Here is a 12,731-nt window from a genome sequence, read left to right on the forward strand (position 1 = left end):
AGTTAGGTTATTATTACTCATAATCATTTATATAGCACTATGCTTTGTATAGAGTTTGAAAGAGATTATAAAAAACACAGTCCCTACTCTGAAGAGTTTACAATTGTAATCAGACCAATTCAAAACGTGAAGACAGACATACTAAAGGGGTAAGGAAAGAAGGAACAAGTGTTACAACAAAGAATGTGAATCACTGCATAATGAATTAATTATATATAGATTCTCATATTTTGAAATAAAGACCAAGGGAGGCCAAGAATAGACAAGTGAAGTTGACTGATGCACAGAAAGTACTATGCTATTTCAGGGATAGGGAACAGTTTGAAGAATGTTTCTTCTAATTACTCATCTCTCTGTACCCAAGTTAGCGAATCCTACTAACTTTTCACATATCCATGCCAAAAACAACACAAACTACATTATATTATGTGAAAGATGCCCACAATCAAATCAAGTGAGGGAGTATGAGATAACTGCCAAGATTTTCCAAAAATGCATCAATGCAAACATGATTGTGCAACATGGGAGGTATACAGGGGGAAATGCTTTAGCATGGATGTACTGAACTATAATACCTGTAACCATGTCGGATGAATGAGACAAATTTTGATTACATTCAACCTGTTTCTACTATAGTGCAAAGTAGTGTTTCTACTATAGTGTCAAAAGATGCGATTAAAAAACCCAAGGGTCTTCACTCCAGTGGTTTGAGACCCAAATCTTGATTTCTTTACTTTTTACCAGGCTGATGAGTTGATAAAGACTTACAAATTCTGGTGCTGTTTTTTGATTTTTTTGGCTCAGGCTTTTAAGAAATGGTTATTTACCTGGCCCTTGGCAAGGTAAGATTTAAACTCCTCTCTACGCTTGTGGGTAATTTGTCTGTAAATTCTGTAAGAGAATCCCTGTTAGCATAGTCATATTTGGAGAGAACCGCTTCGTAATTTGAGATTCTCATTTATAAGCTCACCACAGAGTTCCTTTTTCTGCCACCGGATTCCTTGTCCCTATGTGTAGATATCTGTTGTCCCTGTCAAGACCTCTCATTTGCAGCCATCACTACTAATAATCCTGGCACCAGGTGAAAGAACAATTGTTCAAAACCCTGTGCTGGAACTTCATAACTTTGGTCAGCCTTTTTAGATGTAGGTTGTATGGAGGTTAGGCCTGCCATAACAATCTAGTGAGATATAAGAGGTCTTCATTGATACGCATTGCCACTCGACCAGGGACTGCAGTACACAGGATGTTTAGTAGCCTATGAGGGTTCTCCTGGACAACTTCTACAGGAGCTCCAGAGCAGAGGCTGCTCTCCTTATGAGCTCCTGTAATGACTTATAGTCATTAGGCATAGATGGTATAGGCTCAGGAGCAATAGCTTCATCTGGGGAAGAGGATGATATGAGGAATTGGATCCACTGAGGTTCATTTTTAAGTTCCTCTTCTGCCTGTGCCTTAGAGATAAAAAGCTGAGGAGGTGGTGGTTTGGTGGAAGTGACTTTTTCAGTAAGTTGAGGCTCAGAAGATTGAGGTCTTGATTGTACTGTTGAAGTGGATCTACTAGCATGAGGAATAGCCACAATGTGCCCAGTAAGGCCAACATAGGGGTACCCAAGGGGTAATATCCCTAGAGAGGGATCTATTACTAGTATAAGATTCCACTCCGGAATGACGAGCTGTCAAGGAAAGCAAAAGTCTGTAACCCAATGATGCCACGGGAAAGGCTTCCCTGCTGCTCCCTAACTCTGAAGATCAGAAGGAATATTCTTCAGGCAGGACAGTTGAAGTGCCAATGGATGTGGATCATAGGCTAAAATGGAATGTTTTCACCAGCACTGTGAGTAAACTCTGTACATACTGGGTATTAGTACTCCTGACTGATGCAAACTCAGCTGAGATCTCTAGCTACTATATATAATTGTGGTGTAGCCAGTACCAATAGAGTCAGTAATGGGAAGGGCTGTATTGAATATGGGGTGGAAAGCTATTCAGTGCTGAGAGAGTAATCAGTGTTGACCTAGCTGGTATCAAAATCACTGGTACTGGGACTGTCTGTACTGGAAGAAATTGAACCACTGCAGTAGAAGATAGTGGTACTAGGTCCTTTGATAAAGTCTGCTCAGTGCCAGATTCAGGTAAGTTCGCAGTTGGTACTCAAGCCTCGTGTTTATGGGCTGAATGGCTGGTCAAGACGTCTCTCCTGGACTTTGAGCAATACCTTCTCCCCTTGAGGTACAAGATGACTTAAGGGCTTTAGATGATGGCTCTAGAGACTGTGATTGATGCCTCTTTTCTCTAGCAGACTTCTGGGGATTTCTCCCTCTTTCACAGGATGAGGTCTTCAGAATCAGAATGGCTACTGAAGGTACAAAGGCTTATGAAGCACTCCTCAATGAAACATAATCTGGGTGCTTAGTATTCTGGGAGTGACCCAGATACAAGGTTGGATGTATGAAGTTTTTCATGAGATATATTCTCAGTCTGCTCTCTCTAGATTTCTTCGTTCTTCTAGAGAAGGATCTACATACAGTGAATCTCTCTGAAATGTGGCCTTCTTCTAAAGAAAAAGCACCTTGTATGCCCATTGTTTACAAGTATGGCTGCTTGACAGGACAGACAATTTTTAAAACCCAGGGATTTTCTCACTGGCACCCTAAACAAAGGAAGAATAACTACAGTACTAGCATACCAACCCAGAAAAAAGGGGAGAGAATTCTCTCAAAAACAGAGAGGGAAAAAGGAACACTATCAAAAAACCTCTCTCTATCTAACTACTGACTAATTACTACATAAACTAAGTTTATAAAAGAGTTTTGATAAGTGCTGAACAACAGTAAGCCATGGGGCATCAAGCTGTGAGCTGACAAGGAACGGAGAGGGAATTAGGGTGGCCTCACCTCTTTCTGACCTTGGCTGGAAGCAGGAAGACACTCAGGATGTTATGTGCCGCCTCAATTTATGACCAAAAGCGTCTGGCTCAAGTGCCCTGGGTGCACACACACCTTAAGCACAATATATATGTGCACAAACACTCAAAGAACATTAAGTATTTAGGGGTTAAGTGGTATGGAGCTTGGACCCATCTATTCTACAACCACATGCAGCACCCAGTTACAACACATTTTCATTCTGTAGTGTAGCGCTGTTGACAGCTGTTTAGCCTGCACAACAACCTATTGAACATGGATTTTAAGGAAATAGGGAGCAAAGGCATCATATGAACAAATCAAATCAGTAAGTAAGCCAAAGGCCTTACTGTTAGACAAGACGAATCCGCTTATTGAGTCAATGGAGATTATAAAAAATGATGATAGTTGGGGAAAACAACGATTGGTTAGGATACTAATTTTAATATCATTTACTAGACTGTGTAGTATGGAAACAGTAATTTACAGAACTAATGATCTGGATGCCAAGTAATTTCAGGGAGACACTATGAGACAGGAGCTCCCTTGTTAACTTACACAATCTATTCACACACTATCTATTCACTACCTGCTTGTCCCTCACTTGTCTGTGAAAATGAGAAACGCAACCATAAGAAATAAAGATAAACTCACCATCAGGTCCTTCACTACTTTTACTCCTTTTATTTCGGCGAACATGCCTAGTTTCTTCTTCAAGATGCAGTTTTTCTTCAGGGAGGAAGAAATTCAGCAAGGCCAGCTGGAACAGTAAGAACATCAAGTTGAGGTTTCTTTACCAACAAATTATCACTGCCAAACTGACTGAACAACGCCTCTTTAGCAGAGATTTGAGTCTTGATATCAATAACTTCTTAATTCCATGAAGAATAGTTTCTGTAAAACTGATTAGCAGAACAGCATAAAATGCTAGCTTGCTATCTCTGAATTTCTGATGCATCCATAACCAGCGTAATGTGATACTACAGGACCTCAGTTTTCTTGGTCAGTCATATGTCAGACTTACAGAGTACATGACTTTCCTATGTGAAGAGTACTCCTGTATGCCTGTGATGAGAGAACAGATATTAGGAATGAAGAGTCATTATTTTAGCGCTAGTTCTGTCAAATGAATCAGAATTACGCTTGCCAAAGTCACTTTATTTTCCTATTTGTAAATGACTGATAATATTTCTCTGTATTGCCAAGGTGCTATGTGATTAATTAGACCATGTCTGCACAGTGCTTTGAAGATTTTAAATGCTGAAGTATATACATTTATTACATGCGGAATGGTAGTGACCCCAATATTTAGGTTGTCTAGCACTTTCCATTACAAAAAAAAGTTTTGTTTTTTTTTTAAGAGCTCTAATAGTTATGTGGTTTGCAACAGACTTTGAATTTTGGCAACAGGACAGTCCTGGAGTTAAAGAGGTGCCTTTTGCTCTCTCTGTGTAAATCCATTCAGATTGGACTGAACTATAAGATGTTGAAAATCACCACCATTTTCTGTCTGTGCTTTCCCAATAGCACTTGCTACAGACTGACTGCTAAAATTGCATAATATATTAGCAGCACTGTGCATAGACTGCCCCCGAATCTCTCCTCAGCACATTACATGCATCTGATCCTCCAGACAGGACACAAGCAAAGTGATGCTTCATCTTCTCCTCCCTGCTACTTTCCTTCATCAAAATATCCTTTGACCTAGGGGAAGGTGCAATGTGCTGGGAACCAGGAGACCATGAGTCTTACATTCTCCTCTCCTATTATCTGATATTAGTAATTATGTGCCTTTTACATCTCTTATTACTGAGGAAAAACTTATATCTTACTGAGATGTTAAAAGTAGGCCACTTAGCCATACTACTTTCTGGAAAGGCTGACAAATGTTAGTATTTTTCTATGCTATCTGTAAAATGACGAAACTCAGGCATATCTGCCTTCATAGAGGGTAACATAACATGTGAAAATGTTGGTTTTAATGACATGTCCAGAATCGGGTTGCCAACTTTCTACTTGCATAAAATCGAATGTCCTTGCTCCCTGTCCTGCCCCTCTTCAGAAGCCCCGCTCCTTCTCTGAGGCCACACCTCCACTCACTCCATCCCCCCTCCCTCTGTTGCTCACTCTTCCAACCATCACACACTCATTCATTTTCACCGGGCTGGCTCAAGGGGTTGGGGTGTGGGATTGGGAGAGGGCTCCATCTGGCAGTGCAGGCTCCGGGGTGGGGCTGGGACTGAGGAGTTTAGAGGGTGTGAGGGGGATCAGGGCTAGGGTAGCGGTTTGGGGCGTGGGGGGGGTGGGTTCTGGTGTGGGGCTGGGGCAAGGGGTTGGGGTGTGGGGGAGGGGGTGAGGGCTCTGGCTGAGGGTACATTTCTAACCACAACCATCCTATTCACTGAATGAGGCAAAGTGTAGAATGCTAAAAAAATAGTATGTGATCATGTAACAAAAGACTATATAATAATATATACACACAAGGTATACAAGCCACAGAATAAAAACGTAAACTCTTCAAACAGGGGTTAATACTGGCAATATATGCATTATTGGCACACTAAACTCAATGATATCCAATGTACATATTGCTAAGTAAAAATTGATCTGTGCTTGTTCTATAGTCTAAAATGTGAAATTTCAATATTTGCCATTAACATGAGAAAATTTAGAATAAAAAGCAATGTGTCTCAACTCCAAGGCAAAAACAAGCTCCCTATTCATAGTATGATATCTGCCCTTTATGTCATTAGAAGGTTCAAGAGAATGCCATGTCAAATGTCAAGACACAAATCAATCACCACAAAAGGAGTTTTGAAATCCATACAGACTTTTGCATCCATTACTTGGACCTCATTTTCAAACAAAAAAATTTAAATTCCCTTTTACATTAGAATATTATTCTCATTTATTTCAAGCCATCTGTAATGTTAAAAAACCTTAACAAGTTTTTAAAAAAAGTTTCCATACTAATTCTTTACACCACAGAACTTTCTGATTTTCTACTATAAGTTTAGGTAGCAACACATGGAGGTCTTGGAGATCCTAGCTGGAAATAACTAACAAACTAAAGATGACTGATGCAGTCATTTCTAATTATTGTCTGAAGAACTTGTTATTCACTTGCTAATTTATTAAGCTCCTTCATAAGCCCTTGACTTGTGCATTGTTAGGGCTGCAGATTTGTCATAGCATTTTTTTTAAAATAAAAAAATCATGGAGCAACCAGGTAAATGTAGTAAAAGTCATGGGTTTAGTGATTGCTCTGGGATATTTGATTAAAAAATGCCCAGACAAATGAAGGGGAAATGACCACCTGCAGCAGCACCCTACATGCCAGTACTGCAACTCTAATCTACTCTGGTAAGGTGAGGAGGCCCCGAGGTAGGAGGGGCTGAAGAGTGAGCCTCCTCTGTGTTCACCCCGGGCACGGGCAGTGGTTGCTCTTGTGTCCTGCAGGTATGGGCCCAGCTACCCACTCCAGACATTGCAAACAGGCATATGGGTCACAGTGCCATTTGTTCAGGTTTGGCTCTGCTGCCCCTCCATCATGACAGGAGGAAGGAAGCAGATAGTAGAGCCAAATTTGAGAAAGTAGTGCTGTGACCCTGTGTGCCCTATTACAACGCATAGAGCATGGAGCCTGGCCCAGCCCTGCTGACACAGGAGCTGTTGCTGCAGGGTGAATGCTGGGTGGACTTCCTCTCCAACTTTTCTCTCCACATGGGGCCTCCCCTTTTCATCGGGCTGCAACGCACCTAGAGCCTTCCTGCAGGAAGTCACAGGCCTGGTCTACACTATGTGTTTAAACCGATTTTAGCAGCGTTAAACCAATTTAACGCTGTACCCGTCCACACTACGAGGCCCTTTATATCGATATAAAGGGCTCTTTAAATCGGTTTCTGTACTCCTCCCCAACGAGAGGAGTAGTGCTAAAATCGGTATTACCATATCGGATTAGGGTTAGTGTGGCCGCAAATCGACGGTATTGGCCTCCGGGCGGTATCCCACAGTGCACCACTGTGACCGCTCTGGACAGCAATCTCAGCTTGGATGCAGTGGCCAGGTGAAAAAGAAAAGCCCCGCGAACTTTTGAATTTAATTTCCTGTTTGCCCAGCATGGAGCTCTGATCCGCACGGGTGGCAATGCAGTCCCAAATCCAAAAAGAGCTCCAGCATGGACCATACGGGAGATACTGAATCTGATTGCTGTATGGGGAGACAAATCTGTTCTATCAAAGCTCCGTTACAGAAGACGAAATGCCAAAGCGTTTGAAAAAAAAATCTACAGGCTACACAGTGCTGCATGACAAGCGTAATGGGAAGCCAGAGACTCAAATGGACGCTCATGGAGGGAGGGAGGGGGTACTGAGGACTCCAGCTATCCCACAGTCCCCAGCAGTCTCTGAAAAGTATTTGCATTCTTGGCTGAGCTCCCAATGCCTGTAGGTTCAAACACATTGTCCGGCGTGGTTCAGGGAATAGCTCGTCAATTTACCTCCCTCCCCCCTCCCCGCCCACGTGAAAGAAAAGGGAAAGAAATCATTTCTTGACTTCTTTCAATGTCACCCTATGTCTACTGAATGCTGCTGGTAGACGCGATGCTGCAGCAGTGAAGAGAAGTATCCGCTCCTCTCCCCTCCCCGGTGGCAGACGGTGCAGCAGGACTGGTAACCGTCCTTATCAACCCGTGAGTGCTCCTGGCTGGCTTCAGGTGAGGCTGGCCGGGGGCGCCTGGGTTAAAATAGGAATGACTCCCGGTCATTCCCAGTAGATGGTACAGAATGGCTGGTAACCGTCTTCATCATAGCAACTAAGGGCTGAGCTTCAATCAGCCCCCTCTCTTTCATGTGAAAAGAAAAGATTCTGTACTGCCTGGACTATCATAGCAGTGGGAGGCTGCCTCCCCCTCATTTTATGTCACTAAAAACTCAGTGTTTCTTATTCCTGCATTCTATATTACTTCATGACACAAATGGGGGGGACACTGCCATGGAAGCCCAGGAAGGTTGGGGGAGAAGGGAAGCAACGGATGGTGTTGTTGCAGGGGCACCCCCCGTGAATGGCATGTAGCTCATCATTTCTGCGGGATCTGACACAGAGCAGCTGTACTCTCTGATACGCTGCTTCTCTAGTACATTTGCCCCATATTCTAGGCAGGACTGACTTTATTTTTAGAAACCATAAAGGAGGGATGGAGTCGGGGAGTCATTCCCAGTTTTGCTTTTGCGCCCCCGGCCGATCTCAGCCAGGGGCACCCATGATAGCAGCAGATAGCACAGAAGGACAGGTAACCGTCATCTCATTGCCAAATTACACTGGCAGCAGACGGTACAGAATGACTGATAACCATCTCTGCTATCATGAAAAAGCAAATGAATGCTGCTGTGTAGCACTGGAGTATAGCCTCTGTCCGAGGCATCCAGTACACATACGGTGACTGTAAAAAAAAAAAAGCTGAACGGGCTCCATGGTTGCCATGCTATGGCTTCTGCCAGGGCAATCCAGGGGAAAAGGGCGTGAAATGATTGTCTGCTGTTGCTTTCCCTGAAGAAGGAATGACTGACGACATTTACCCAGAACCAACCGCGACAATGATTTTTGCCCCATCAGCCACTGGGCTTTCAACCCAGAATTCTAAGGGGCAGGGGAGACTGCGGGAACTATGGGATAGCTATGGAATAGCTACCCACAGTGCAACGCTCCGGAAATCGACACTAGCCTTGGACCATGGACGCACACCGCTGAATTAATGTGCTTAGTGTGACTGCGTGCACTTGACTTCGTACAATCTGTTTTATAAAACCAGTTTATGTAAAATGGGAATAATCCCGTAGTGTAGACGCACCCACAGAGAGAGAAATCATGCATCTGTGACTTTCTCTGCTCTGTGACAAGCCTGGAACCTTGTCAAGAGGAGTCTCTCTCTCTATTGTACGTCTCCCTGGGCACTAGCATTCAGACATCTTTACAGGCCTTTAATTAGATTTGAAAGTAATATAACACGAATAATACCTTATACCTGGAGGAGAAAGATCTCTATAATCTGATGCAGACTAGCCCAGAGACAAAGTTTTATGTAGTAACCAACAATTCATGTAAAATACTTTTCACATTAAAAAAGCAATAAATCAGTAGTTACTAAATAATTATTTTTCACAGTGCAAAGTTAACCTCCTCATCCTGAGGCATATAGTGTCACTTGCATTCAGAAGTTCCATTTCAGTCATTCTAGTTATTCCAAGAAAAAAAGATATATCCATAATCTGGTAGCATTTCCTCCAAGCATCTCTTCATAAAATATTGATATTCAAGAAATACAGATGATTTAGGAACCAAACGTTAAACAATCCTTTGATTTGTCATTGATTCCAATCATCTCAAACACACAGTGGACAGAAACAGACTTAGTATTTTATCTGTAACTTGGGAAGAGTATTGAGAAATAAATGGCACAGAACTCAAACAGCACTAAGGAGTACCAATTCTATTACTGACCTGCATAGGAAAAGACACTAGGTTAAGAGGTTAAATTAGATAGAAGGGAAGGATAAATTCCTTCCAGGAATTATTAGGTGAAATTCTATGGCCTGTGTTATGCAGGAGGTTAGACAAAATGACCCTAATGGTCCCTCCTCACTTTAATATTTATGAATCTCAGAGAACTCTAGTAGATTAACATAAGATCTGCACAGTAACTTCCAGCTGAGACCAGCTCAGTACTACTCCTACTGGCTCACTCTTAGGGCAGATGATTCCCAGTATAGAGGAGCTCAGCACATAGATGATCCCTCCTTCTGCAGGGGTGGGCAAACTTTTTGGCCCAAGGGCCACATTGGGATTGCAAAACTGGATGGAGGACCAGGTAGAGAAGGCTGTGCTGCGAGGGAGGGGGAACAGCGGGGGAGGCCGGGGGCTAGCCTCCCAGGCCGGTAGCTCAGGAGTCAGGCAGGATGGCTCTGCAGGCCGGATGTGGCCCACGAGCTGTAGTTTGCTCATCTATGTCCTACTGGCTCAGCCATGGTAAGTGAAACCCACTTTAGATCAACTCAGCACAGGCCACCCATACTGATAGCAAGTCCAGTTACAGGAGGGGGCAAGAACTCCACTAACTTGGTTAAAATTGTAGAAGAGCCTAGCTATCAACTGGAAGGTACAGATAAAACATAGGAAAAATTAAACTCTGATATCTATGCTTCTGTCCAAAATCTTCTAGATTAATAAAGTATGGTTTGTCTCTTTACAACATGAACTCCCACGTATATTTTCACAGCTGACAAGGTAAGAATATCTGATACAGAAGCTAGCTCATACTGAAGTGGGTCTGTAATTGCTGTATGATAAAATAGGATAAAGACCTATTTGGTACCCATGACTGTCTTTCTAACAGCCAGGATTACGATTTATTGTGCATGGGCTATAAACTCATTACACAGGTGTTGAAGCCAGTGTAAGATTTCAAAAAGACTAAGATACTTCATCACCCAGGAACGTGTGAACCCCCTAGGGAGGTAACTCCACCCCAGATTTTACTTATTATCCCCCCTATCTGCCTCAAACTATATTACCTAAATTAGTATATATGGGGAAAAAATCCATTGCTGTCTAATAGAAGACCAAGCAGTAGCACAGGGGAAGGAATCAGAAATCCTTGGATTTGGGCAAAGGGAATTGTGATCCCAAGCGCAATTTAAATGATTCTTATCAACTTTTACCCTGTTCACAGAGAAAAACTCAAATCTAGTCTTCGTAATTCCTGATATTTTATTTTGCATCTACAAATATTAAATGGATCTTTATTGCAGTGACATGTTAGAAGAAAGCAAAATTAGCAACTGTGATCAAAGCAGTTGGTAGTTGGGTGTAGAGGGCTTTGTTTTTATTTTAAAAAGTAAGATACAATTCTTATAATAAAATTACTTTTAAAAAATTTCTCAAAATTAATGACACACAAAAGCAGCTACATGTCTATCTAACACAGCTTATTTACCCTCATACACAACAAAGATATTTAATGAAATTAAAAAGCAACACATTTAAGACTGATAAAAGAAAACAAGATTTTCTTCTCTAAATAGCATATTCCTAGCCTGTTTAACTGTTAAAGTATCAGAGGTCAAGAATTTAATAGGATTCAAAAAAGGATTGGATATTTAATGTGAATATTAGAACATCCATGGTTATGATTGCAGGGGGAGCAATTAAATTAACTTGATTTAAAATATAATTAATTTAAATCACGTTAAAGTTTTGTAAAACTAATTTGAAAGTTTGTGCTATTGTAATTTAAGATGAAAATGTACTATGAACTAAATTATAAATGCTAAATGCTGTTTGTATTGCTACTAGTAGTTGGTATCCTTTTGAGTTTTATAAAACTGCTATAGTAAAAAAAAACCAAGGTACTGAAAATTAAAACCCTTATCTGCAAACAAGCAAGTACACAGTTTACACAATTATGTAATTTTACTCACAAGAATAATCCCGTTGACTTCAACTGGACTACTCCTGTGCTTAAAATTAAGCCTGTGCATAACTGTTTGTAGCACTGGGGCTAAAATTGTATTCTCATTAAAAGCATTCTTCTTAGTGGCATAGAATCTCTGTTATTTCAAAATAAAGTTGTTTCAGTGTTAACAATGAAAAGTTTAGACTTTCCATATATTATCAAAGTTATTATTAACTTTTTCATGAGCTATTACACTTTGGGAAATGAAGTATTTCCTTCATTCCTTCCCACTGCTACCATTTTTTCTTTCAAGACATGCAAAAATGATTTATTTTAGGGAAAGATACACTTTCCCTTCAATATTAAATATTTTCGTTAATGATCACAGATGCACATTTCACCACAAGAAGCTGCAATAAAAGACTGCTAATAAGAACAGACTGTAATTTTATCATATGATCACAGCTGCTATTGAACATAGACGTATTCTAAAAATAGATTAATAAAAATAGTTTTCCTGCAGAAATAATGATGTAAGAATAGGCTCTGTAGTATCTCCCACTACCCTAAGAGCTTAGTTCATACAATAGCCATATTGTATGGGGGTAAAAGGCATAACAGGATGAGTCAGACATATATTAATGACCAATCCAACAACCCTTACTTGCACAAAAATAGTCCCATTTAAACTAGTGAGACTACTGCATTAGTAATGACTACTCATATGTAGGTTAGAATGAAGTCAGTGCCTGGATAAAGTGAGATAGTCTCAGCCTATTAATGCTGGGGCATACTGGAGGCAGAGAAGGGCATAATGGAGGCAGAGAAGGGCAGGCAAAGAGTGTGGCTAGAGGGTAATGTACTCTTGCAGTTCCCAGCTGGCATATGGAACTTTGGGAACCATAGCTAGCTGGTAAAGTTTAGAGCAGCCTGCAGGCTGTTCTATCCTGCACATGGGGACAGACACAGGCAGAGAATCAAGGAACAGTAGCCAACTCCTAGACAGCCTTTCTGTAGAATTAGTGTAGTGGGTGGAGAAATTATTGTGCGGAATCTAAAGTCAAAAGGATGGTTAATGTTTAGTTCTGAACATGGCGGGAGTATTAGTCAGTCAATCTCTCTTCAGCTCCTGTTAAAAGTTCCTTCTGACGCACTCACAAGACTTCCTCTATTAGTTAACAGGTTCATTATTCCAATGGAACACAGGAAAAGTTATAAATGGAGAGATAATCTGTATGTCTACACTTGGAGCTGGAGGAGTGATTCCAGCTCAAACAGACATACTCATGCTAGCTCTCACAGAGCGCACATGCTCAAAACAGTAGCATAGCTGCAATAGCATTAGCGGTGGTGAACAGCAGCATAGGCTAGCCACA

The 12,731-nt window shown here is 41.4% G+C and overlaps 1 protein-coding gene across 1 annotated transcript in view; it reads right to left on the minus strand.

Annotated features, from left to right (window-relative positions):
• Positions 1–12,731, minus strand: part of EDA (ectodysplasin A) — a 181,570-nt gene that overhangs the window by 70,908 nt on the left and 97,931 nt on the right. Inside the window, exon 2 of the mRNA XM_030576225.1 lies at positions 3,561–3,666. Coding sequence (XP_030432085.1) covers positions 3,561–3,666 — 106 coding nt within the window. The remainder of the gene's footprint in view (positions 1–3,560; positions 3,667–12,731) is intronic.

Source organism: Gopherus evgoodei, chromosome 9, assembly GCF_007399415.2.
Source record: "Gopherus evgoodei ecotype Sinaloan lineage chromosome 9, rGopEvg1_v1.p, whole genome shotgun sequence".
Lineage (NCBI taxonomy): Eukaryota > Metazoa > Chordata > Testudines > Testudinidae > Gopherus > Gopherus evgoodei.